This window comes from Lonchura striata, chromosome 13 (genome assembly GCF_046129695.1).
Source record: "Lonchura striata isolate bLonStr1 chromosome 13, bLonStr1.mat, whole genome shotgun sequence".
Taxonomy (NCBI): Eukaryota; Metazoa; Chordata; class Aves; order Passeriformes; family Estrildidae; genus Lonchura; species Lonchura striata.
This window is the reverse complement of record NC_134615.1, coordinates 16,053,335-16,080,017: the sequence shown is the minus strand read 5'-3', so window position 1 is coordinate 16,080,017 and position 26,683 is coordinate 16,053,335. Positions and strand designations below refer to the sequence as shown.

Genomic DNA, 26,683 nt, shown 5'->3' with positions numbered 1-26,683 from the left:
ACATTTTAATGACTCTGAAGAGCCACAGCTGGACTCATTCTCCTACACATGCATTACAAGTTTTCTGCAGCGTCACGCAAACATCACAACCCGTTATGAAAACATGACATTTCAGTCCATGAACTCTACACTACTGTGCTTTTTATTATTTATCATGGATTCAGTTTGAGTTAGTCCATGAGAATTCTATTCTCATATGCCAGTCCAGTCCTGACAGTTTTCTCACACTCTGCAGCATCTCAATTTGCACTGATACAGATGTAGTCACCACGAGCTTCAGAGGAGTTTAGTGAGCTAACTGGTGAGCAGAGTCAGAGCTCAGGATCACTCTCAGTTAACAGACTCCGAGGGGATGACAGCATTTTCCTGGGCTTCTGTTTACTACTGCGTGGCAACTCCACAGCACTGACTCACTGCACACTGCTCCTCCAGCAAGAGAGCCAGGTAGGGAGTGCTGACTCCCAGCTCCCATCTGTCAAACCAGCAGAGCACGCACCTACACCCACAGGTAATTCAACTGGAATAGTTTGGTGCAAATCCTACCCACTTCTGTGTCACAGGCAGATGAATCCCATAACCACAGGGCATTCCCATGCCAGCAATACCTAGAAATGCTCCAAGCACACTCGATCTTTTTCTCTTGGAGGTCTGTACAAAGCAGCTGGAAGCCTTATCTTGGTCTACAAGAGAGCTGAAAATACCCCTAAAACATACACATCCAATTTTAGCAAGAACTGACTGTCCCACAGAGACACAGCTGATTGTTTTGCTTCCCAAGGACTGCAAGATGGACTGAGATCTGCTTTCTACCCCTCAGCTACTCAACTTCAAAGGCAACAATCTTCAACTACACACAGTTTCTAGAATTAGTTTACTGAAGTGCTTAGCATAAATGTAGCCCCATGCTGTTGGGATTCTCTGTGGTTAACCTGTGGTACTGTACAGTAGCCCCTAGCAGTAGGTACACACCTGTGATCAGCACCTCCACCACCAGCCACCTGTGGAAGAAAAAAAAAGGCTTGGTATTGGTAGTGAGTATCACCACGTACCAGCCAAGGTTAGTATTTGCTTTGAAGACTGCAGACCTGGGTGTTTCTTACAGAGGCCTTGCAGCACACACAAACTGCAACATCGAGGCAGAGCTGGGCAACCCCACACTGCCAACTGAGCCCTCAAGGGCACTTTAAAGATTACATACATGTTTGAAAATGTTCTGCACTCTTTCTGATTAAAACCCAATAAAATAATTTCTGAATTCCAAGAGTTAGAACTTGGGAATCAGTTTCACAGAACTATAAACTGTATTCAGCGAGTAGCACAGCTTAACAAGTACAGATTCCAGCCTTTCTGAATCATGATCATGCTGAAACCTGGAAAATTTGGAAGATGAAAAGAAGAGCAGGCAATGAGACTGGTCCGCTTCCTGCAGATCAATGGTCCTTCACCTCCTGAAAAGTCTAAGTCTTCCTCTGGAACCCCAAGAGAAAAGATTTTAAAACTGTAAGGTGATGTCAGAAGCCTCCAGTCCTCAGAGGGAGAAAATCTTACCAACTTCTTTTCCAGAATACTGGAGAAAAGGTTTCTAACAAACTGGAATGTCTCTTCTCAGAAAACCAGTTTTTTTTTAAATATGAACTGTGGAAACATATACCTTTTGACCCTTTTATTTCTCAGGAACATGAAGGCACTTTATTGTCTAAGTTCCTCCCTTGTTGGTTAAGCAGTACATGAATCTCAGTATATCAGCACAGGAATTCATGGCAGGTCTCACACGGCAAGGTAAACCCCAGTGCAGGATTTGAAATTCCCACAGGATTACTGGTTCCCTGGAAGACACACTACTCTGCTTAAATGCAAGGTCTCACATCACCATAGCAGGCTAAGACCTCTATTGCAACAATCTGGCCTTTCTAGATCCCATGTATAAACCTAGGGAAATCTCTGTGAGAGTTAAACAAAGCACAGCCTGGGAAATAATCCCTGAGACTGCCAGCACCCAGAACAGATTCCCTACAAGCTTTTTAGGTGCAATTCTGCTCTCACCATAAAGAGAAAGGCAGAAGGTACTACTTTTCATCTTGTACATTAGTAATAATAAGGTTATTAATTTCAGATCACAAAATGAAAAAAAAAAAAACCCAACAACCAACCAAACCCCTAATCCAGTATATTCTGCCAACCTGAAATCTTAATCTTCCTGGAATCACAAACCTTCTACACACTGCTGGCTTTTGAATAGAGAATACGTCCTAGTCCATCGTGGTGTTTTCACAGATATGCACAGAAAGAAGTAATAAAATACAGACACTGTTGCTGATCTACCATTTTTGTTCCATAATTTTTATCCCACTCTCTCACAAAGAGCTGATTACTGCAGTTGTCAACACACACATGAAGAGTAGTGAGTACCCTCCAACAAGAATAGCTGTTGCCTGCTGATGTTTGAGCAAGAACTTATGGGCAAAAACTTATGGGAAGTGGCTATGCATTAGAAGCTCAGCAGCTTCAGGCTGCAAATGTACAGCTGACACAGCATACTGGGTGATGGATGCAGCTGCAGCCAGCTGCTTCTTTGTCAAAAGGAAGTGTGACAATACGAGGGGACCAGAGGGTGGGTGGCTTCTAAAGACAAGCAGGTGGCTGCTGACTCAAGCCACAATTTCTGAGGATGGCACACAAACATCATGCAGCACCATTCCTATCTCCTTGGACAGAAAACCAGAAAACAACAACAAACAAAACAAACACAAAACCATTATGACCTCCCAGTGCTTCAGGAAAATAGCGCATACCTTCAACATGTCTCCTCACAGTCCATACAGCATTTGGGTTACCAGGCAGCTCTGAGACAGCCATTTCAGATACCTAAGAGTAAACAGGAAGAAGGTTCTTTTGCAAACAGATGTTTAGACTTACTAGAGTAAGCAATCAAACCACGAGCAGTATTTAAGCTTTCCCACAACTGGGCAGGAAAGCTAACAATTCCCAATTCTGACGCTCTGAGCTCATGCCAGATGTGCTACAGGGCAAAATATGGTCAGGAATGATATGGCAACATTATTGCTCTGGATGATCAGCTTTAAAACAAGGTCATCCACCCCCAGCAGAGATCAGCAGCAGCTGGCAGACACCAGGAATGTTCCAGCTCAATACACTCAAGTATTAGAAGAGACAAAATGCAGGTTCTGTTGAAGTCAAGTAAACAAAAAGCTTTTGAGACTGTAAGAATAAACAATACAACCCTTCTATTCCTCAAGAAGCAAGAGAAAATAGCTCTCAGACTACAGCAAAAGAAGAATCCCCGCATTTCAGCTACTTATTTCAAGGATTTCCTCACACTGCTCTCATGTCTCAGGTTTTTCTTCTAAAGTGGTGGATGTCTCACCTCAAGTCCATGTCTTAAAACCCTCAGGGATGACCTGGGCCCCCGACCACAAGCCACATACAACTGGGGTGTGTCTTCATTGGCCAAATCTGCTATCTGTGTGGAGAAAATGTCAAAACAACATCCATGGAATGAGAAAATAAAATTATACATATATATTATATATATATATATATATATCACATTACTACTTTAGGAATGTTTTTTCTAACACCAAAAGCTGTGCAGATGCCATGGGGTGCTCCAGCTGCTGCCCTGAATGTTAAGTTTTACCAAAACTCTTTGCAAACAGCTGGTCTGGCGGTCAACAGTGAAGCATCACAGAATCAATGGCTGACAACCTGTGTTCAGATTTCTATTTGTTGCCACAGGAATCAAATCTACCAGGCCAAGTACCAATCTCAGCCAGCTGTCTGACAACTCTGCAGATTTGCCTTTCTATCAGTCTTTACCTGGAAAATATTTCTGGAAACCTGGAATAGCACAACTGGTGACTCCACTTACACATGTGGTAAACAGGAACTTGCTAATGACAACATACCTGACAACACAGAATAGGAGACAAACTGTCCAACTCATCCACCAACACCAGGTTCTTCAGAGGTCGAGGCTGAAAAAAGAATGTGTCTCCTTCCTCAAGAGGCATGGCAGAGGAAAACTCAGGCTCCTCATCATCGTCCCCCAGGTGAGCTATCTGGTACAGGTAACTTGAGACAGAAAAAAAGAGTGTCAGCATGTTCAGAGCTCATGTAGCCTTCTTTAAGTAAGGCTTAACCAGATATTCAGGTAGTGGGGAAGTAAGAAATGCAACCCTACATTACTCAGTTACTAATATTTGGCTTCAAGGATTGTCTTCTGGGTGACAAAAAATCAGAGGTCTCCAAAGGAAAAAAAAACAACTAAAACCCATGAACAAGAACCCCCCCCACAACCTCCCAGCTTCAGCCCTTTCCCATTTGCAGCTATCACTGGCAAGGTATCCCAGAGTTTCAGTATTTTTTTTACCCTTGAGCCTTTTAGATATTCTTGTGTTTAAGCCAACGCAGTAACTGACAGCTGAGGCCAAAAGCAAGGCCAATGGCTAGGACTTCAACTCCACAATTGTCTATTTTACTGTAATATTCTCACCTTTTTAATCATAATGTTTTAAACCACATTCCCTATTCCAATTTATGAGCCTGAACAATACAACAATCAAATAAAATTTCAGAAAAGAAAAAACCAAAAACCTGAAAAAAACCCCACAGAAAGATAGACTGAGTTACTTCCTGGTTTTAATAAAGCCTGAACATGGCTTCCTCAATTCAGATTCGGGCCAGCAAACTGGCTGGGGCTCCCTCAGGTGGCTAACTGCAGATACAGTCAGGAAAATCTCCATTCTTGTGAATCCCTCCTTCAGACACAGTTAAGCTACTCTTCTAAGATGTGCATGATCCTTTACAGTATTTACAAGTCCAAACATGAATGAAGAGAAAGCCCTCAAGCACACATTCAGTAAGGAAAGGAACACAGTTACTAATAAGAAATCCTATTTACTTCTGAGCAGGACATACACACAAAAATGCAAAACTATCAAACTAATTGAAAAGATAATTCATCCAGATACGTGACGAACCCTACACAAACAGCAACTGCTCAGTTCTTCCAAAATCTGCTGCAACAGCAAGTAACCTTTTGTTCTCTGCACTTCACCATCTAATCTGAGCTCAAACAAGAAAATTCCCCCATTCACAGCCTAATCCAACTGCTCTTCTCAAGCCCTCTGAACAAAAATCAGAGGTGTTGTCTTTCTATGCACAGTAAGTTCAAGGGTCAGCCTGCAGGCCTCAACAGAACCACTCTGTTTCAGGGGAAAAACTCTGACGTAAACTTATTTACTCACTGGTTTCCAAATTCAGATGCCACAAAGAGAAACCCTGTTTTCAGCACACACATGGCAGCAGCAACAGGAACAGTGTCAAAGTACTTCAGTCGAATCTCTGTTACCTGAAAGCAGATGAAGATGTGACTGTTATGGTAAAGTACCGGAACTCCATGTGTGTGATTTAATAACAAACATCTGCCTAGCTATCTTCTCCAAAGAAATGAACAAGAGCAGGCCAAGCTCAACACATCAGTAGTTTGGGGCACCAGGTTATAAATCAAAAAATCCAACAAACTATTTGAACATACGAGCCAGGCTGCCTGTTTTAGTCCAAGACTTTCTGCCTTTTGTAACACTGAGTCCGTTTGGAAAACAAAAGCTGTAAAAATAGCAAGCTGCCTAAGTAGAAAAGAAGTTTGCCTCACTGAGCACCACCAATTCTCCAGCATTAGAAAAACTGTCCTGAGCAAATTTCTAAATTTGATATGGTCACAACAGCTGTTGGTGAAACATCCAAGAACAATCTTCAGGCACTTCACAGAATCACAGAGTACTCCAAGTTGGAAGGGACTGACAAGGATTATCAAGTCCAACTCCCAGCTCTGCATAGAGCAGCCCCAAAAATCACACCATGTGTCAGTCATTGTCCAAACACTCCTTGAACTCTGGCAGGCTCAGTGCCTGCTACACAATCATCCCCTGTAGCAAGCATGATATGTTTAGACGGAGAAATTAACACTCAACATTTACTCAAAAAACCCAACTAATCACACTGCAGCAGAGAACTTTTCAGAACAGAATACTAAAACAAGCAACAGCAAGCCACTGGCAAGCCTGTTATTTCAACTCACAGACCAGCTGTGCCAAGTTAGCTACCTCAGCTTGCAAAAATATTGATTGCAGCATGTAAACACTCAATTAAGAGACTAGAGGGTACTTGCTGAAATCCAGGGAAGCTAAGTTCCACAGAGTAAGTTACTGAAATATTCTCCAGGAGGTTCATGGACCACGGCTTACTTCTCTTAAAAAAAGACCACCTCTAGTATATTTTAAGTATGCTCAAGTGACTGCAGTTTAACCCTCACAGGATTTTGCAAACCTTGCACCATGCCTATGAGTAATACCCAGTGGTGACCAGTGTTAACTGTATTACAAATCACATAAAGCACATTCCCTTACACAATTAAACTCACAACAGTAAATACGTATCACCTTAGAGAAAGCAGCTGACTAAGAACTCTCCTCAGTTAATGCTTCTGCATTCATGGGATGCTTACCATGTCTTCATCAGTCTCCAGAGTAATTTTGAAGATGTCTCCCTGCTCTGTCTGGGCCAGGAAGAAGAACATAGACTTGGTCTTATGTGTAGCAGAGCAGACAAAGATCATACCCCTCTCTGGGTCATCCAAGTCATTCTGTCAGGAAAGACAGTGGAGGTCATTGGTGGAATGCACAGAGGTGGTTTCACTGACGGAAGTATTTCCATTTCACAGGTGCCTTAAGAGCTCACAGTACGCAAGAAGGTTTTTAACACAAAGCACATCCCTTCATTGCACCCGAATTCACCCTTGGTACATCTCTGCCCCAGAATGTGGGACACTGTGCCATAGCTGTCCAGGCAATTCTCACATATCAAAGCCAAAACTACAGGAAAGGGCTGTAACCCACACACACCTCGTTTTGAGCACCTTGGCAGGTGTTCAAAGCACTGCATTCCTAATACCAAAGGGAGAGGAAGCAGCCTTAGATGCAACAGAGAAGCTGTTAAATTCACCTGCATCTGCAATTGCCACCATTCAGCACCTCAAGTAATCCTATCTTATACTGACACTGCTGCCTGATCAGAGTCTTTGGAGTATCTCCAGTATAAATCTCAGAGAAGAGACATGAACCACACTCATCACTTCAGGCTATGCCCACCTCCATCGTCCTCTCAGATAACACACAGCCAGTGAGGCAGATAAGCCAACATGTCTGTAACTCCTTTTTTCTTACTTGACAACCTTCCTGATGCCCTTAACCTTGAAAGGCAAATTCCAAGCATTCATAATCTTAAAAAATTCTCACCCGTCTCCTGGGAATTGGGCATCTGATATCAGGCTGGTCACCAAAGTTTTTGTAAGTAATATAGTTTTCAGAACAGATCAGCACCCCACTGGGGCCATCAGAACCACCAGGAACTGAAAGAAAATTATTAGGAGAAAAGCCTTTAGCACAGATCTGACTGGTTGCCTGCAGAATGTTTGGTTTTCTTTAAAGCAACATAGTTTTTAACATTCTCCATCACCCTGCATATATGAATATGCTCTCACAGAAAAGACCAAAGACTGAGTACAGCTGCCTGTGCCACCATGAGAAAAGGGCAGATGGAACCAGGGGATCTGGAAGGATGCAGTTTCTGACAAATTGCTTAGGTTTTATCCTTCCTGGCATATTCTTGTCTACAAAGCAATGACACACCCAAAATCTACACTAGCAACTTGTCAGATAAACACAACTCTTGGGTATCTGGCATGTTTGCTTGTAGAAAAATCTATCAGATGGATTAACATCTTTAGTCAATAGAAGCATTCTAAAACCATACTTTGTAACTCAGTGCAACATATCATCAAACAGATTCAGCACAATACCTGGTGTCTGACAGCTGCCTACAGGAGGTGCAACAGGGCAAGCATACAAAGATGCTCTCCTAGTTCAGCATCTTTTGTGCTTGGAGAGGAACCTGCAGCAGTTTCCCTGGTTGAAGGTGTTGTATTGGCCTTGTATCCAACCCCTTCAAGTGGGCTTTTAGTCCATGGATTCATCTACTGCCTTTAGCTGATGGAATCCCATTAAAGAGAGTAAAACAGCACTTATGCATTAACTAAGTCCTTTTGCATTGCTACCAGCTAATTTCAGGAGCCCTCTCGAACTGCAGCTGCTTCTATGAATACTTGTGTATTTCCACATGTAAACCACCCCTCATTACCTGACTGCAAGGTCAATTAATTTATACTAATGGCTCAAACTACAACTGAAGCAACTCCTAAGATATAAAGAGTATTGAATGTGTTTTCCTGGGGAATTGGAACCAAATAGACCCATGCAAAAACAACTCTGTGGCTGGTACCTGTTATGAGGAAGTTGCCATGCTCTTCCAGGGGCTCACTGTATTTCCTGACAACATGGTTCAAACCCAAGTCCAATTCATAAAATGTCAATGTCTGCTGTGTGTTGGCTGCAGCTTCACCTGTTGGATCATTGTCTGCTTCCTAAAACAGAACATATTGAGGTGTCTTTGAAAAAAAGGATTAAAAGGAGGACCAAAGCTGACATGTTGGGAACAGTTTTGAGTAACGACAGAATGGAGGCCAAAAGAGTCACTGGAAGCTGCACAAGAGAAACCAAGAAAACAGACATAATTTCAGTTGAAAAAGCAAAAAGAAACAATCACCAAGACAGAAGAGGCTGAAGGCAAGAAAAAAAGCCAGTAAGCCTGTAAAAAATTAAAACTGACCCAAAAAGCAGAAGCAGCCAATGTTCCTCAGTGACAGATGAAGAACAGAATAGGAATAACAAAGCTCAAGAGACAGCAAAGGAAGATGATGCTCTTCTCACCTCATAATCCATTTCCAGACAAGCAAACATTGGGTTTTCAAACCCCACATCAACTCCCACCACATGGTAGACCAAGGTATTGGCCTTGTGGGCTTCCAGTGGGGAGGAAATGGTGAGTCGAGCAGCAGCATCTCTGTTCAGGATATACACCAGCTTCTGCTTTTCAATGGCACCTGCAAGAAAGGACAATAACATGTGAAGCCCATTATTTGATAACCAAATCTGACCGTACCTGCAGCCCAAAATCGAGTTGTAACTTGGAAAGAGATTATCAGCACTACTTCAGCTGAAGTTCATCACTGGTGTTTATTTCTGTGTCACCAATTAACCTCGAATGTCTCATTTTAAATCTTTCAGACTGCAAACACCAAATGACAATTTCAGCCCTTTAAAGCCAAAGCCTGACCCTTTGGACTGCATTCACCTGGCCCAATAGTCCAATTCCAGTGGCTTGAGGCATATCTACTCCCTCTTTTTACCACACAAGAGATGACAGACTGCAAGGAAGCAAAGACAAACGGAAAGAAGCATCCAGATATTCTGCTATTTAAAGCCAGATGACAATTTTTCCATAGAAATATTTTAACTAAGAGGAAGTATCCTTGCCTGACACAGAGCATCCACAACATAAAAAACACCACTCAAATATCAACATGAATGGCACAACTGGGACTGTGCTATTTTCTCACTCAGGAAAACCAGACACATTAGAAAAGAAAGTTATTTATTGCTATTCCCAGTATACTGGTAAAATACCATCAGCACTGCACAGAGCTGCCTTCAGCAAAATGAGAAAACTCCATACACCTTATGCTAAATCTTACAAAAAAAAAAATAATCTCCTAAGTGTCCTTCTACCTGTGAAGCCTGATCAGAAATGCATCTATCTCCACAAGACATCTCAGAGAAGAGAACATGAACTCAGAACATCATTTCAGGCCATGGGAACTGACTAGCGACAGTGTAGCACTGACACCTGTAATCCCATCCTCTCTCCAACACATCCCACACCAGGGCTCTGTGCACTAAGCAAACTGATCTCCTTCCAACTTGTTTTGGTTCAGCATTACAATTTATTTGTTCAATTCCACCAGCATCAAGGAACAATTCTGAATGCCTGTGTTCTCCTTTACATAGCTCACAGCCTAAAACAATTATATTATAATGCTAATTATACCTGGCAGAAACCTGCTCCAAAATAAATATCCACAAGAAGATAACAATAGTAAGAACACAAGCTGACAGAGAGACTTACTGATCATGACGGCACGGCCCTTTGGGTCCACAGCCAAGTACTGGCCCGGAACGATTCTGCGACATCCACTCTTGCCAAAGGTTTCCTGGTGGATCTTCTCAAAGACGTTCTTGGAGGGCTGGTACTCCAGAATGACAATGCGCCCCGAATCGCTGCCCACCACGATGTAGTCCTTGGTCCCCCCCGTCAGCCTGAAGGCCATGAGGGACCGGATGACTCCGAACACTTCCACGGTCAGCAGAGTGTGAACCTTCCCCGTGTTGGGATCAGGGCGGAGTAACTCCAGGATCTTGCCCCGGGAAACAACAATTTCTTGTTGTTTGGTTCCTGAAGAACCCAAAACATGAGCACAAGTCAGCAACAGAACGTATGACACACAACTTCAGCAAGCGCTGCAAGGGAAGAAGGGGAAACTTCCAAATGCCAATTGGCAATTTGGAGAAACTCAAAGAAACTATTCACCACATTATGGATAACCATTGTTTGAACATCTAACACACCAGAAAATTGGCCAGAATACTAAACTAAATCTATAGATAAACTAGATTGATAAATAAGCAAGCCAATCTTCTCTCAATCTATTTATCCACAAGCTACCACAGCTCAAGTAACACTCAACAGCAAATGATAACGTGCCAGCAAAAAAACCCCAGAGGTACGAAAGCAAACTGGTACCCAAAAACAACCCGAAGCCAAGACATGCGGAGGGATGAGAAAATTACCTGAGAAATTGCCATGGATAGCAAAGCTAATGCCTGTGGCACGCTGCAACGTTAGGTTGTACAGAAACATGTTGGCAACGGATTCGCTTCAGCTTATCGTAGCTCTGGTAATTCTGCAACAAGTAACACAAAATAATAAACTTCTCAAAAGCAAAGCCTTTCATCCAGCAGAGAGAAGCGCTGCCCTCCCATGCGTGCACGGATCCCGCTACAGCAGAGCCCGCCTGCCACCCCGCTATTCGGTATTTATTAGCGCGACGAGCAAAAGGCCCTGCCAAGGTGTCCGGGTGCCGAGCGCCAGCTGAACTCCTTACTGCCGGGCGGCTGAGCAGGCCTTCCAGTAATTACTACTAATTAGTCACGGCTTTAGCTTTTCAGGAACCAAACACAACCAGGGACGCCCTCCGGGATCCCCGCGCCGTTACACATCTCTGGCGCCGCCGTTTCATTGAACACGAGTGCAGCCGCCCGCAGCGCTCAGGGCCGACTCCTCTCCCTGAGGCTGAAGGAAACCTCAGCAGGAGCCCGCCGCCCCGGGCCGGGGAAACCGGCCCTCAGCCCTGCCGAGGCCGCGGCGGGGCACGGAGCCAGCACCTCCCCGCGCTCTGCGGAACGCTCGCCCCGGGGGGTGCGCGGCGCTCCCCCTCCGCAATCCCGGGCGCCGTCCGTGGCGCGGAGCCGCCACCGGGCGGGCGGAGCTGCGCTCACCGTGCGGATGACGGCGGATGCTGCTCCGGCCTAGGCGGGCGCGCCGCCGGCCTCCTCCGCCATCAGCGCCGCGCCTGCGCGCTGCCCTCCCGCGCCTTCTCCGCGGGGCTTTCCGCCTGTCCGGCGCGCGCGCGCGCCGTGTGGCGAGAGAGGTTGCCGAATGAGGTGCCTGAATAATCGCGGCGCTATGGCGGCTGCTCTCTGCGCCAGGAGCCCACCCAAGAAAACCCTCAGCCTCCTTAGAGCATGGAGATTGGGAGGAGCGTTGGCTTCCCTCGCTGCCGGGCGGAGCCGAGCAGCGCCGAGGCTCAGGCAGCGCCTGTGTCGGTCCCGCCGGGCCTCACGGCGGAATGGACGCGTCAGCTGCGGGCCAAGATGGCGGCGCCGGGGCCGAGGGCGCCGCCGGGGGAGAGCGGCGGCCCCGCCGCCTCCGCCCTCTCCATGGAGCGCATCCAGTCGCTGACCGACCTGGCGGACCTGGAGGCCGCCTACAGCCGGCTGTGTGAGGAGGAGGTGTGTGGGCCGGGCGTAGCAGGCAGTGGGGCCGTGAAGCGGCTAGCTCGCTGTCGCTGTGCCCCTCGTTGTTGCAGACTCTCCAGAGGTGTTTGATACGGACTTGCCGCCCCTGGGGCCTGGCCGGGGGTCGGTGGCGCCTCCGCGGATCCCTGAACCGCGGGCAGCGTGAAGATTCTGGGATCTCGCGCACTGGCAGCCCGGCCAGGGGAGGAGGTTGTGGGTTATCTGACTTAACAGCGGTGTGATGAGGATTCCAAAACCGCTGCTTTCAAATAGAAAAAACATAAAGATTTAGAGGATTAAAGAGAGCTTAGAAAGGATTTATTTGTCCTATGAGCTCTTGGAAGCACTAATGCCTTGTGTCGTTCTCTTGGATGTAAGGTCTGTGACAAATTTCTGGTCTGGAAGAGAGCTGAAGTCACACAACACCTCCTTCATCCTTTTTTCTATTTTTTCAGAAAGTCGTGCAGGAAGAGCTGGATTCCCTCCTGGAGCAGCAAAGCACTATAGAGAATAAGATGGTTGCCCTTCATCGCATGGGGTTAGTGTTCCAACCCTTCTCCCTTCTCCTTGCTGCATGACCCAGATACTCCTTTCAGTGCTGCAGGGGAAGCACATCCATTCTCAGAAAATGTCAGACTTTGTATCAGTTTGTGGTAGAGAACACGAATTGGATCCTCATCCGCAGGTGCCCAGATCTTCTCAGCAGCACTGACAGCTGTGCCCTCACCCAGACTGACCCACATTTTAGTGTAGGCTCAGAAGGTTTTTGACAGTGTCATCTCAGAGGTTGCCAGGTTACAGCATCAATTGTTGGATCAGGTGTCTCATGCCAGGCTGTCTACAGGTATGAATAAATATTACTGCCTCTTGAGGGTGAACTTGTGCAGGCAGGCTGGAAAATCATCCTAAATGGCCTTGTGTCTAGGAGAAGTTCCAAGAAAAGGTTTACAGTTTTCACCTCCACTTCAGAAATGGAGAATGTCATAAGGGCCCAGTGGCTTGTTAATGCCCTGTGTGGTAGCAAGGCACAGTTGTTCTGTGCAGCCTCTTCCAAAGCAGCCAGTCCGTTCCTTTCTCCTGCTTTGCTCCCAGAGGAAGGGACTGAAATGATGCGAGTGTTGTGACAGGACCAGCTGTATCTGGAGGAGGAGCCATCCTCTTTGCACAGCATCCCGGTGGTCAGAGTGTGCACCTCACGCTCATTCCCGTGTGTTCCCAGCCCTAACCTGCAGCTGATCGAGGGGGATGCCCAGCAGCTGGCAGGGATGATCACCTTCACCTGCAACCTGGCCGAGAACGTCAGCAGCAAAGTCCGCCAGCTCGACCTTGCCAAGGTAGCTGGGCTGAGGGGGGCTGGAACCTGTCACCACCATCTGTGTTCTGTGCTCACAGCACAGCAGATGTGCCCTGCCTTTGGTGGGCAGGTGGGCTGGAACTGCTGTGGTTTTTTTTATTTTAGCTGTGTATTTCTGGGCTCCTGGGTATTGCATGGTATAAGACTGGTAGGATGATAGAATGGTTTGGGCTGGAAGGGACCTTAAAGCTCCTCTTGCTCCCAGCTCTCCTGCAGTTGATATGGATACCTTTCACTAGACCAGGCTGCTCAGAGCTTCATCCAGCCTGGCCTTGAACACTTCCAGGGATGCTCGTCCATGTAGCAGCTGGTTCTCCAGCATCCCCTTCTGCCCACACAGCTCCTGGTAGAATATCTGGATAGGGTGACTAGCAGCCCTGGCAGCTGCACAGTGCTGAGCACAGTGGAGATGGCCATTGTCACCCAAGCCAGGTCAGGAATCTGGGCTGTTCTGTTCCTTGTCTGGGGACAGGCTGAGGGGTGTCAATGCCAGTACTTGCACAGGTGCTCAGATCAAACAGATAAATATGTGGTGTCATTTCTGGTCTCTGCCTGTTTGTTACAGAGAACTGTGGCCTCCAAGTTCAGCCTCAATTTTGACATACGCTGTTCATCCTGCAGAGCCACTGGTCTTAGCACTTTTTAAGTAGTGCAGGAATTTTGCTTACATAGTAGTTTTGCTGTATAGAAGTATTGCTGCAGTCTGTTTTTCCCTCACACTGTCTTCTGACAGGTCTCTCTCCCTGGTCTATCCCACAGCTGGAAGCATTACTGGTTGCTTTTCTTTCAGAACCGACTCTATCAGGCCATTCAGAGAGCTGATGACATCCTTGACCTGAAGTTCTGCATGGATGGAGTTCAGACAGCCCTGAGAAATGAAGACTATGAGCAAGCAGCAGCTCATATCCACCGCTACCTGTCTCTGGACAAGTCAGTGATTGAGCTCAGTCGTCAGGGCAAGGAAGGTAAGCACTGTTTGTGAGGAGTTGCTGATGAGTCACCTTTCCAATGGATATCTAGATGCTGCTCATTTCCCATGGGTTGCCTCAGCCCAACAGACAAAGCAGAAAATCTAGTGCAGGCCAGAGATCTTAATATTTTGTAGACTGACTTGGGGTGAAGGTTTTTGAAGCGTTATTACACCAGAATTATTATTAATTGAAAAGGATGTTCCTGGCACACAGCTGTAATAGTATTTCAGGTGCTAACTAAGCAAAGGACAAAATGCTCAGGTCTGAAGTGAGGGAGAAGGCTCTGTTACGAATTGCTCTTGTGTCACGGTGTGCTACCAAGCAGGGCAACTGGAAATGAGGAAGTAAATTGCTAGATTCCTAAGAGGAAAATGCCAGTGGATGTGTTGTCATCCTTCATGCAAAAACACAACATTACACAACCTGTCTATGCCTGTAGAGGAATTCCAGTGTGTCTTCTACCTTCTCAGCTTGGGGCTACACAGTGCTGGTCTCATTCCTGGGAAAAAAAAAAAAGTAGCCCTTGATACAGTATTAACATTGTGCTGTTGCTTTTCCCTTTCTTTCCTGTCCTTTTGACCAGGGGGAATAATTGATGCTAACCTGAAACTCCTGCAGGAAGCAGAGCAGCGTCTGACAACAATTGTTACGGAGAAATTTGATGCAGCTATGAAGCAGGGAGACCTGCCCCAGGTGGAACGGTTCTTCAAGATCTTTCCTCTGCTAGGCTTACATGAAGAGGGGCTGAGCAAGTTCTCTGAGTACCTCTGCAAGCAGGTAACAGGCTCTGTGACATCCAGGGGAAAGGAAAACCCAGTCTCTGTCAACAGATGTTGTGGAAAGAGGTTTTGGCAGTGGCTTGTTAACCTTAAAAAATAGCACTGGCCTTAGTTCATATCTCTCCCTGCATTTGCATGCTGGGAGGGACTTTCTGGTGTCTGTATCTTGCTCTGTGCACTTGCTTAAAAATTATCCAATGAGCCTGGAAAGAGAAGAGCAAATTTTTGCCTTTCCTTGAGCCTTGAGTTTTCCACAAGAGAGGAAAGGATCCCTGTTCAAAGGAGGAGCAGCAGCAATAGCTCTTGCATTGGGAAGGCCAATGAAGCTCTCTAGGGCAAGGACAGAGGACCTGTGGGTTGAAAAATACCTTTGGGTGTTCAGCTGACTGATCCTGTTGCCATGCAGGTGGCCAACAAAGCAGAAGAGAACCTGCAGCTGGTGATGGGGACAGACATGAGTGACCGTCGAGCTGCTGTCATCTTTGCAGACACCCTGACACTCCTCTTTGAAGGTAATCTTCCTTTCCTCTTTCCTGATTGCAAATAGTCCATGATGAGACTGTCCATCAATTTAAATGCTTTTAATTTTAGCTCACAAAATGCCTCATTCCCCTTTGAGCTACAGGTGTCTCACTCGAGGGACAGGGACACAACTAGTAGGAATTATTCCAACCAGGAGAGGGCATCACAGTAAGCAAGTTTTCCTTTGCATCTTGTACAGGCACAAGGTGTATTTGCAAAGGATTTGTTGGCTTCCTCCAGGAATCAGACTCTTCCCGTTCTCTGCATCCTCAAAACAAATGGGCATTCCCTGGAGGTTTCTTCAGACTTGCAGCTCTCCAGACAAACAAATCAGATCCCTTAGGGAGAAGCAGCTCTTGGTGCCTCCAGGCCTGGCTCTTCAAGAAGCATCATGGGAACTTGAAAGCAGAGAAGGGAATATGAATGCTCTGTGGGAATGCCACAGACAGTACTTGAGATCCCATGGTGATTAACCACCTTCTCTATGAAATCTGCTCTAGTTCTAGGCTGCACCCTTGTCAAGTTACTCTCTCAGCCTGGCACCAGTAGAGCTTTCTTGGCAGTAGTGTTAAAAGCAGGGGGAACATTGCTAACTTTTGTAGTAGAGTGTTTGTGAGAAGGCAATATTGTAGAGATTGAGTTTTTCCTCCAAAGAGGTCTTGCCTTTGCTAATGCTTGCTCTCTGAAGCAAGTGTGTGCCCAAGAACCATCCCTGGGCTGATTTTTCCCTGTAACCTTGGAGGTGCTAAAAGCTGGGACTGTGTTTGGGTGGCAGTTGTACCCCCTGCCAGATTCAGCTTGTGCAGCTTTGTCCTGGGGAAGCTTCATTCCTTGTATCTTGCTGGGCTGAAGGGCAGCTGGCACACAGGGCATGGCAGAAGTTCTCTTTAGGGACAGAGAGATGGCTTCTGCTGCAGGAGATTTATACTCTATCTAAGGAAGGAATGATCCTTTTTTAGGTCTGGTCTGTGGACCTGTGTAGCTCTGCTGTGCTCTGGGAACTGCTGGTTGAGTCTCTCTCCTCTCCCCGCAGGGATTGCTCGCATTGTGGAGACCCACCAGCCCATCGTGGAGACCTACTACGGGCCAGGGAGGCTCTACGCCCTCATCAAGCACCTGCAGGTGGAGTGCGACCGGCAGGTGGAGAAGGTGGTGGACAAGTTCATCAAGGAGAGGGACTATCACAGGCAGGTAAGAGCAGTGTGAGGCTGCCTCATGCAGCCAGCTGTGCCCTCCATCCAGTTCTGTGGGGCTCCCTCTGCCATAGAGGCAGCAGAGTTTGACCTGGTGTATTGAGAGAATCCTTGCTTTACTACTTATTGACCCAGATAGCTGAAGGGGTTTAGTCTGTAACTGTGCTTTCTGATGCAGAGAAGTATTCCTTGGGAGCATGGTAAATGCACCCTGGGCACTCTTTGCTGTGCAGCTCTGCACCTTCCCCATTGTCTTGTTCCTGCTTAGATGCAGGGCTGCTGTTACTGTCTCATGGTCACATACCTTGGTGCCTCTGGCCAAGTCCCATCCCACCACCCTTCCTGGCAGGATGAGCTCTGCCTTGGAGGAAGAGGAAGTGAACTTACATGATTCCCTTCTCTGGCAGTGCTTCCTGCAAATCATTCCAATTACCCCCAGAGAGCAAGCACTTCCTTAGGTGACAGCACAAGAAATGTCTGGTAACTCCAAGTCATCAGCAAAGTCTTCCTTTCTTTTGTGATTGCAGTTCCAGCAAGTCCAGAATAGCATGATGAGAAGTTCTTCTGCAGAGAAGATTGAACCAAGGTACAAAGAAAAACTCTTTATGCTCTCCAACCATTCACTCTGGAGTTGTTATTAACGCTACTTAGCATTTAGATAACTCTCCCGCTCTTCCAAAAGCTTTGTGGTTATTAATTTTAAAAAATCCAATTGTTAGGTGCCCTCCACTGCCCTTCTTTAAAGGAACCTTCTGTAATGGGGCTTTATTTTTCTTAGTCATTAATTCTAAGCCTTTGCTCTAAGCATTCCTGGGGGGTTGTCAGTATCACTGCACACGAAGGACTGAGATTTTACCTGCCTGTGCCCACTACCCTTTCATGGCCAGAGTACAGTCCTTGGAGCCCACAAAACAGAGCACCTCTCTTGACAGATAATTATGACAGAGACAGGAATAAATCTTTGGATCCTACTTAATCTGCAGCAGCTCCATACCATCAGTTTCTTGACAACAAACAGCAGTGCTTTCAATCTCCCTCTGTTTCTTCTTATTGTAAATATTTACATAACCCTTAAGCAAGGCCATTTGAAAGTGCACCCAGCCCTTCTGGGACTGCCTGACATGCCTTGAAAGAAAACAGGTTCCTAAAGGAAGATCTGTCTATGAGCCTGCATAATTAATATTTCTGCAGTAATATCTACTTACTGTTTGCTCTGAGTAGTTCTGCATGCATTCTAGTTTTCTGATTTTTTAATTTTTCATCTGTAAAATAAAGCTGATGTTTCCTTCTCCCACTTGTGCACCATGAGGCTTCAAGCAGGATTTGTAAAATTCTTCTGTGCACACTGATGAAAAAGCTGATGTGTCAGTCTTTCTTTTTTCAGTCATCTCTGATCTGAACACTGTGTTCTGCATTGTAACACACTTTTTTGTCTCACGTTTCCTGAGCTGCTGAGCTTAAACAGATTCTTCATCATCTGCAGAGAAACATATGAGTCTGTGCACAAAAACACATACATACGTGGAGATGGCAGGGACCAGGCATTTCTAACACTACATAGGGCTCATGGAATTGTAACAAAACTGAGGTAGGGAAGGACTGATAAAGATCTCTAGTCAAACTTCCCACTCAAAACAGGGCTCATTTTGAAGTTACATCAGGTTGCTTTGAGTCTTGCAGTCCTTACCACTGTGATTTCAATGTGAATGTCCTCACATCTATGAGGAAAAAGAGGGGGAGTGTTGCTAAATCTTGGAGTAGAGTTTGTGGGAAAAACCAATATTGTAGAGATACTTCCTGGGGGAGATTTTGTGGGATATTTTGACTGTTTGTGTGCATGCTTTGCACTTACCAGTTATTGTGCTGAGCTTTGCCAGTCAGTGGTACAGATGGAAAGGGGCAGTACTGATCTCATAGTAAGGGAACAGAAAACACACTACTTAACTGAATTAAATTGAGGCTCTCCTTTTGTAGTCTTGCTGTCTTGATTCTTGCTATTTCTTCCAGGGAGCTTGACCCTATTTTAACAGAAGTCACTCTGATGAATGCCCGCAGTGAGCTCTACTTGAGATTCATCAAGAGACGAATAATGGCTGATTTTGAGGTGGGAGATGCCATGGCCTCAGAGGAGGTAAAGCAAGGTAACACCTTGAGCACTGATACTCATAGGTTCTGCTTATCAAAGCCAGAAATGGCAATATACCTGAGTTAGTGGCAGAGCAGAGTGACACAGGGTCTGCAAAGACACTTTGGGAGTGCTCTGTGGAAGACAGTTGTGTAGCCTAGACTTTCCAAACCTGCTTTCAGCACTGGTTGTTCCCTCTAACAGGAAAACCAACATTAAGAATGCTTGTAGAGTATAACAAAGTAAAGTCTCCAAAGAGGGGAAAAGCCATTTGGTCACTGCAAGCATAAATCCTAAAGATGGAGGCCATAAAAAAAAGGCTCAAGGTTTTGGTACTCTGTAGAGCTCTGGAAATCACTTTAGTCACCTGCAAAATCCAGCTCAGCAATTTCAGCTCCACAATGGAGGCTTGTGATTTGTTCTAAGCTGGGCTTGGCAAGTGTATATCTGTTTGTCCCATGAGACAAGCAGTAAGGGGACTTGGTGGAGCTGCCTCCTGGCCCTGGGTTCCTCCTGATGGGTCTCTCTTTTGTTCCACAGAGCATCAAAAATACCTGGACAAGCTCCTCAACAACTGTCTGCTGAGCTGCACCATGCAAGAGCTCATTGGCTACTACATCACCATGGAGGAGTACTTCATGAGGGAGACTGTCAACAAGGTGGGGGAAAACCTCTTAGATATTTTTCTGTGCGTTCTCCTCAGTCCTCTGGTGAGCATTCCAAGGGAGGGATATGCTTACATGGCAAATATGGAATTGTTGGGAAAGTCTTTTGTTTCCCTTGGCCTTGAAAAGCAAGTGGTTTTTTCTGAACTTTGACTTCAGACATACCCCAGGTATCTTCCAGGTCTGTGGGCTGCTGCAGACTGGTGTGAGTGGTGCCAGCCACACAGGGTAGTTCCACTCAGGGTGAAGTGGGCAGATGGGCAGTTTGGTGTCTCAGCACTGCTGGGGCTGTGAGCTCAGGGCACTGAGACAGCTTTCTTTGCAGGCTGTTGCCATGGACAGCTACGAGAAGGGCCAGCTCACCTCCAGCATGGTGGATGATGTGTTTTATATAGTGAAGAAGTGCATTGGGCGTGCTCTGTCCAGCTCCAGCATAGACTGTCTCTGTGCTATGATCAACCACTCCACCACCGAGCTGGAGTCTGACTTCAGGTAATGAAAACACACCAGGTTCATTGTAATGTTCCTCCACCTCACGTTCTGCAAACAGTGGTTGCTGCCAGATGGTCTTCCTAGTGTTCTTTGCCTTTGAACCTCTGGCTTGTCATCTCCATGGAAGATGCTCACAGGAAGCATTGGCAGATGTGGGAAGCTGGATCTGGGCTTCTTTTCTCACCATAGTGGTGCTTCACCTGTAGGATGAACAGAGAAAAGAACCTCATGGCACAAAATCCCTACGAGATGGAGTTGCCTTGCAGCATTGGGGTACTACCCTGCTTGAGGGTACATAATCACCCCTAGTTGTTCTCTGGGTTACTTAACAACTCAAACTTAGGGTGAGACTGCAGAAATTGTCCTGCTATTTTTCATTCCATTGTGGGAGTGAGGAGGTATATCTGAAGACAGCAGGCAGCTGCAGGCAGGATATTTGGGAAAGCTCAGAAACTGGGTGGTTATGTTTTTCTTTCAGCACTCAGAGGCTGTCAGGAGATACTTGCCAGCCTTTTTTTCCCCCTTTTCACTACCTGGTTCAGGTCAGATCTCAGAAAAAATGCTGTCCCCAGGCACAGAGCATATTTTTTTTTTTGCTTGCTCTAAACCCTGGTGTGTTCTGCTTGCCTATAGGGAAGTTCTGTACAACAAGCTGAAGCAGGGCTTCCCAGCCACAACCTTCCAGGACTTCCAGAGAGGGGTGACCAGTGCTGTGAACATCATGCACAGCAGCCTGCAGCAGGGCAAGTTCGACACCAAAGGCATTGAAAGCACGGATGAGGCCAAGCAGTCCTTTCTGGTGGGTTTGGTGGCTCTTCTGGTGTAGAGTGAGTTGGGGTGGGGAGAAAGATCATGGGGAACTCTTGAGAACAGGATTGGTGTGATTGTTGTGATCAGAGAACCTGAAAACCTGTTCAGGTGTGGTGGGTGGCCTACCTTTGGATGTCTGGTAGATGCTTCTGCCTCACCTCTTGTTTGTAGAGCTTCCACACCAGGCCTGTGCAGCTGTGATCCTGTGAGTGCCTCTTGGGCTGCCAATAATTCCTTCTAGGCTGGGGAAAAGTCTGTGCTCTTTTGAGGTGTCCACCAATCCTGTTCTTCACCGGTTCCACACAGAGGTGGTGGGAGAGCATCTCATCCACACCTTCCTCCAGATAGAAAAGTCCTGGCCCAAGCTCACCTCCTTCACTTACCAGATTGAAAAGCTTTCATTAGAGCAGAATTGTTTGTTCTCCTTGGTCTGCAAGATCCTCCTGTTGCCTTCTAACAGCAGAACTGCAGCTCTCTGCTTGCTTGAACAGGAACAGGGAGTATTCCAGACCCCACAGGGAAGTGGTCACTTTTCACTCCTGTCTTCTGCAGCATAACACGTCCTTCCCCATGCTGGGATCTGTGTAGACTTTGCATTGTGGAAAGGACCTCACTGGGAGAGCATCTCTGGCTCTGCTCTCTCCAGTGTGAGCAGACCTGTGGGCAGAGGTTGGGAGCACTGGAGGGAGGCTGGCTCACCATGACTTACCTCCCTCTAAGTTGTTGTGAAGAGCCAGTGCTGAAGAGGTTCCTTGGAACTTTGACTGTACAAGGAGAGAAGGCAGCAAAGGGAGCAGGAGGGACTCAACTCCTTAATCTCATAGAGCTCAGTGTTACAGGTTTCTGCATTTCTGAAGCAAAGGGCTTCCACTGAATTTCTTCATTCGCCTGTCACCTTACCTCATGTTCCTGTTTGTGCAAACCCCAGCCTCATAGGGACATTGGTTCAGCTTCAGCAGGTGGGGGTTCAGCACGCGTGCTCTGTTGCTGGAGTTGAGCTTCATGCAGTTCTGTGAATTTGCAGTGCTTTGGTCTCACAGTAGCTACTTTGTCCTTTAACTACTTGCATTTCAGTCTGTACTGTTAGCAGGGCATGGATTAAATGTGTGGATTTGGGGATGAGGTGCTGGGAAATTCCATTTAATCCAGCTTGGGTTTGTTTTGGGTTTTTTTCAGGTGACCTTAAACAATGTGGAAGTCTGCAGTGAAAACATCATGACCCTAAAGAAGACCTTGGAGGTGCAGTCTGTATTCTTTACTGGTTTTTCCTGAATCAAATTTGTAATATCCTTCCTTGGGGGAGGCAGGGGTCAAGTAAACCATCTGGACTTTGATCTGCCCGAGTTCCTGAGGTCTCTGCCCTCCAGCCTTAGGGAAGGAATTTTAAGCTGGTAGTGCAATTTCCGGCTGATTAGTAGCAGCCAGAAATACCAGTTCTTCTAGCCTGACTAACCTGGTGCAGGAATAACTGTGCATCATGGCAAGTCTGCAGTTCTCTGGTGCCAGGCTAGACAGCCTCTGGCTGCTTTTCTTGCTGTCCTTTCTCCCCGCAGCTGGAGCCAGCAGTCTCTGCCTTTGCAAGAGCAAGAGTTGGGCTCCTGTGCTAGCCCACACACTGGTGGGCAGCCAGAGCTCAGCAACACAAAGAAATAAAAACGGCCCAGGTTATTAATTTGCAGCTTGCTCATGGATCTCTTCCCTGCAGAGTGACTGCAGCAAACTACTCAGCCAAGGATTCGGGGGTGAGCAGGCACAGGCCAAGATTGAGAGCTGCCTCTCAGACATGGCTGCTGTCTCCAATAAATTCCGTGACCTGCTGCAGGTGAGTGTCTCTCCAAATTACTGCTGCCTTCCAACACTGGCTGCTGGTGTCTTCAGGGAGAACTCTGGCAGGAATCACTTCAGCCTAAGGCCAGGCCATGTGTGGCTCCAGGAGTGCTGGGTAGGGTGCAGGAGGGAGCACATCAGTCAGCTTTCAGGCATGGAAACAGCCCCAGCCCGTTTACACAGCCACACCAGCTGGCAGCTGCATAAAAAGCACTGGAAGCAGCTGCAGAGCCAGAAGGAATGTTGCTTCATTTGTCTTCACTTTTCATGGACTTGCAGTTGGCATTTTCAGGAAAAGAAATATTAATAGCATTTCCATCTCCTCCATTCTCCCTCGTGGCACAGCACACTGTCAAGTTGTCCACAGCCTCACTAAGTAATGCTGAAGACAGGCTGTTGGTAGAGAAGAGCTGTTCTTTTCTCAGGTTTCTCCTTCTTTCCCAAATACAAATAGCCCTCAGCATGGGGCAGAGGACTCTCTGGCTAAATTCAGTCTCCTGTGGCATGCTGGGGCCTGCTGTCCTAAAATGTCACAGTGGTCTCTGGCAGGAAAAGAAGCAGGAAGACCTAGTTCCTCATGTGGAAAGAAACCAAGCAAAGGAGAATATTTTGAACCAGGTTTGCCTTTGTACTTCACTGAGGGGTCAGGTTATTTTTTGTTTGGCTTTGCAGTTCAGGGCACGCAGATGGCTTCAGTTCAGCACTACCAGCAAACCCTCTTGAGGACTGTGGTCAGTATTGAAACCAAAGAGCTTATCAGTAAGGAGTAAAACTCTCCAGTCTGACTGGTGTGGTTTTAAAAGTGGCTGCAAAGCAATCTAAAGGCTGAGGAGGAAGCTCCTGTGCTGCCTGAGTCACACACACACTGATTTTGTCTCAGAAAAGGACAATTGCCAGCAGGGCCTTCTCAGAAATGCCAGTTTTAGTTAAAATCTTCTATCAAATGCCAGTCAGAATAGGTACCGACACAGTTTCATACTGAGTGAGCTTTCATGACACCTTGCTGAGCCAAAGAAGGGTGGCTGGCAGGAGAGGGCTTTAAGAGCTCTCATCACAGGGGACAAAACAGCCTTTGCTGACAGCCTGCTGCTCAGGGGAGATGACATGTGCTGGGGTTATGATTAATTCAGGGAATTAACTGTGGTTACAGCTTTTATCTTCCTTTTAGATTCCCCTACTGAGCTAAGCTGCAGTGGAGGTGCATCATTTGAGTTCAGTCAGTGCCCTGGCTGGTGCTGAGTGAAAAAATTGAGTTTGCATTTTTTCCTACCCCAGGTGCTTCGCTCCTGCTAGGAAATCTGTAGCTGTGTGGGATGGGGTGGGGAAGCACAAGCCCTTCAGACCACACTGCAAGTCAGCACAACAGCAGCTTCTGGGCCAACATCCTTCCTCCTCTTCTTGTCATGGTGTCAGAGCCTTGTCAGAGCCTTCTGGCACCGGAAGAGTGTGGGATCTGGGCCTTGTGGGTGCAGTTTCCTGTCTGTGGGCCAGTTTCCCAAGCTGAGAATGGAAAGCAGCATCAGGACAGCCTGTTTGTAAAGATTTTGTGCCTCACTGTCCTTTCTTCTTGCTGTCTCGCCCAGGAAGGTCTCAATGAGCTCAACAGCACAGCCATCAAACCCCAGGTGAAGCCGTGGATCAACTTATTCCTCTCTGTCTCCCACAACATCGAGGAGGTGAGGCTCAGTGTTCTCCTCTTGCAGCTGTACTTGAGCACTCTGTTTTCTGCTCAGCAGCACAGTCAGAGCAACCGCTGTTTCCTTCCCCTCAGTTATCTGCTGTTTCCTTGGCACAGAGCAGCAGTAAAATACCCAGATCTTGCTCTGCAGCTGAGCCTGGAAAGGGACATTTGGCTACAGAGGAGCAGAAGGGATGAAGTGCTGCTCCATGAAGAACCTCCCTTCCTGTCCTCTGGGCCTCTGGCTGTGGTTTACTTCAGGCCACATAAACAACCTTTTCTGCATTTCACTGTCAGGAGGAGTTCAGTGACTATGAGGCCAATGATCCCTGGGTCCAGCAGTTCATCGTCAATCTGGAACAACAGATGACAGAGTTCAAGGTGAGAGGAGGTGGCAGCCTGCCAGGCTTTGGCCAGACCTCCACGTGGCATCCTCCAGCTCCTTCCTTGCTTGGGAAGCAGAGGTGTCCTCCAGTGCCTTGCAGGGCTCTGGAGGCTCCAGTCACCCCCTTCTCCTGCAATTCTCAAAGCCTGCTTGCGGGCCTCACGTACCTGGATCACTTCTGTGGTGCTCCCTGCTTGCCAAGCCTGCAAGTCCTTATTTGTAAGCTCTCCAAGCCTTGGGCTTTAGGGATCTCTGTTCAGTTTTTCCTGACAAGAATGACACAGGTTTCTGCTTCCAGGCTGGACTGTCTCCAGTGATTTATGATACTCTCACTGGTCTTATGACCAGTCTCATAGCCATTGAACTGGAGAAAGTGCTGCTCAAATCCACCTTCAGCAGGGTAAGCAAAACACTCTAATACCATGTAGTCTGTATTGACTCCAAATCCTCAGTAAAGGATGGGGCAGGGCAGATGCAAATATTACCCTCAAATATTACCCTGTAAGAAACTCTCCAAGCACCAGTGACCAGCTCATGGATGCCTTTACATCAGCATCCACAGGGACAAAGTGGGTTTGGTGATGGGACTGAGAAGAGCTGGCACCAGTAAGGGGACTGGGTTTTAAGGTAGATCTAAACATAAGCCACTTAAACCTGCAGTAAATGGTTTAACTAGGACCTGCCTGCTCAGAGACCTCACACTGGTTCCCTTTGATTTTAACTGGTGTCTTGGCACAGCCCATGGTCTGCTTGGAGAGTTAACAGATCTCCCTCTGTGCCCACAGCTCGGTGGTCTGCAGTTTGACAAGGAGCTGAGGTCCCTCATAGCCTATCTCACCACAGTCACCACATGGACGATCCGTGACAAGTTTGCCCGTCTTTCCCAAATGGCCACCATCCTCAACCTGGAAAGGGTGAGCTGCACTTGGTCTGCTCCTACTGGGGGATTGTGGGAACACCTGCACTGCACGTGGCTTTACTGAGTTTATCCAGATGTCATCACACCTGCAGGGTGTGAAAAACCTGGAGAAATTGCCCCGTGTCTGATGGCACTTGAGTTCAAACTTACCTGTGAGGACAGTCTGTGCTGAGGCATCTCCTACAGCTCCCCTCTTTTTCCAGGTGACGGAGATTCTGGATTACTGGGGTCCAAACTCGGGTCCACTCACGTGGCGCCTTACTCCCGCCGAGGTCCGGCAGGTGCTGGCTCTCCGCATCGACTTCCGCAGCGAGGACATCAAGCGGCTGCGCCTGTAGTTGGTCAGTGCTTGGATCAGCACCGCGCCGGAGCTAAGGGCAGGAAGGCTGCAGTCCTGAGCCTGCCCACATCCTGGCCCAGGGCTGTTTGATGGTGTGGGGATGGGATGATGTCTGCCCTTCTGCTCACATTCACTGGGGCAAAGGGTTTTCCTGATCCCAGCAAGAAGACTTGCCGTCCTTCTGTGGGAGCAGAAACAAGGCACAGAGGAATCTGTCATGCTATTTCCAGAACACAGGCCAGTGCCTGCTCCTGACTTCCCTGTGCTCTGCTGCCCTGCAGGAGGCCACAGGCTGGGACAGGGGGCTGGTGGGGCTCAAATATGGGTCTGCTGCTGCAGCTGTGTTCCCTCTGTACCCCCAGATTAAGGGTCAGCTACTGGAGTCACAAATGCTGAGCCCTAGCTCTCTTCTGGTGGTGATGGGAACTGTTCTGTGGATGGGAAAAGGAGTGATTTCCTTGGGAAGGTGCTTGGAAAATCACTAGAAAGCCTCTGAAGGAAGTGGGGCTGTGTCCCTGCTCTGTACAGATACTCTGTAAATAAACCTCGCTTGGTTGAGTTGGAGTCTCCAGT

General features: G+C 47.2%; 2 protein-coding genes and 1 non-coding gene across 3 annotated transcripts in view; 1 reads left to right on the top strand and 2 right to left on the bottom strand.

The window, feature by feature from the left end:
- Window positions 1-11,652, bottom strand: part of SF3B3 (splicing factor 3b subunit 3) — a 28,388-nt gene extending 16,736 nt beyond the window's left edge. The window contains exons 1-11 of the mRNA XM_021541098.2: window positions 11,532-11,652; window positions 10,824-10,936; window positions 10,102-10,428; window positions 8,847-9,019; window positions 8,359-8,500; window positions 7,317-7,429; window positions 6,527-6,664; window positions 5,268-5,371; window positions 3,927-4,092; window positions 3,386-3,481; window positions 2,793-2,865 (exon numbers count right to left, since the gene is read on the bottom strand). Of these exons, the coding sequence (XP_021396773.1) occupies window positions 2,793-2,865; window positions 3,386-3,481; window positions 3,927-4,092; window positions 5,268-5,371; window positions 6,527-6,664; window positions 7,317-7,429; window positions 8,359-8,500; window positions 8,847-9,019; window positions 10,102-10,428; window positions 10,824-10,893 (1,402 nt within the window). The 5' untranslated portion in view covers window positions 10,894-10,936; window positions 11,532-11,652. The remainder of the gene's footprint in view (window positions 1-2,792; window positions 2,866-3,385; window positions 3,482-3,926; window positions 4,093-5,267; window positions 5,372-6,526; window positions 6,665-7,316; window positions 7,430-8,358; window positions 8,501-8,846; window positions 9,020-10,101; window positions 10,429-10,823; window positions 10,937-11,531) is intronic.
- On the bottom strand, window positions 7,083-7,162 carry LOC116184068 (small nucleolar RNA SNORD111). Its single transcript, XR_004148797.1, has one exon. It is a non-coding gene; the product is annotated as a small nucleolar RNA SNORD111 (small nucleolar RNA).
- A 228-nt stretch (window positions 11,653-11,880) lies between the features above and the next one.
- On the top strand, window positions 11,881-26,668 carry COG4 (component of oligomeric golgi complex 4). Its single transcript, XM_021541097.2, has 19 exons — window positions 11,881-12,044; window positions 12,506-12,588; window positions 13,270-13,384; window positions 14,195-14,369; window positions 14,959-15,152; window positions 15,561-15,666; window positions 16,710-16,867; window positions 17,397-17,455; window positions 18,877-19,010; window positions 19,535-19,653; window positions 19,985-20,151; window positions 20,785-20,950; window positions 22,138-22,200; window positions 22,667-22,783; window positions 24,372-24,464; window positions 24,764-24,847; window positions 25,150-25,251; window positions 25,637-25,765; window positions 25,974-26,668. Exons 1-19 carry the CDS (start codon window positions 11,907-11,909, stop codon window positions 26,106-26,108), a joined length of 2,337 nt encoding a protein of 778 aa, XP_021396772.2. The 5' UTR covers window positions 11,881-11,906; the 3' UTR covers window positions 26,109-26,668.
- Window positions 26,669-26,683: the final 15 nt, after the last annotated feature.

Bases quoted from the DNA above. Each gene is read 5' to 3' on its own strand.
- COG4 (XM_021541097.2), top strand. From the start codon at position 11,907: ATGGCGGCGCCGGGGCCGAGGGCGCCGCCGGGGGAGAGCGGCGGCCCC. The intron at 14,370-14,958 runs GTAAGCACTGTT...CCTTTTGACCAG, and splicing joins CAGTCGTCAGGGCAAGGAAG to GGGGAATAATTGATGCTAAC. The intron at 20,951-22,137 runs GTGGGTTTGGTG...GGTTTTTTTCAG, and splicing joins AGGCCAAGCAGTCCTTTCTG to GTGACCTTAAACAATGTGGA.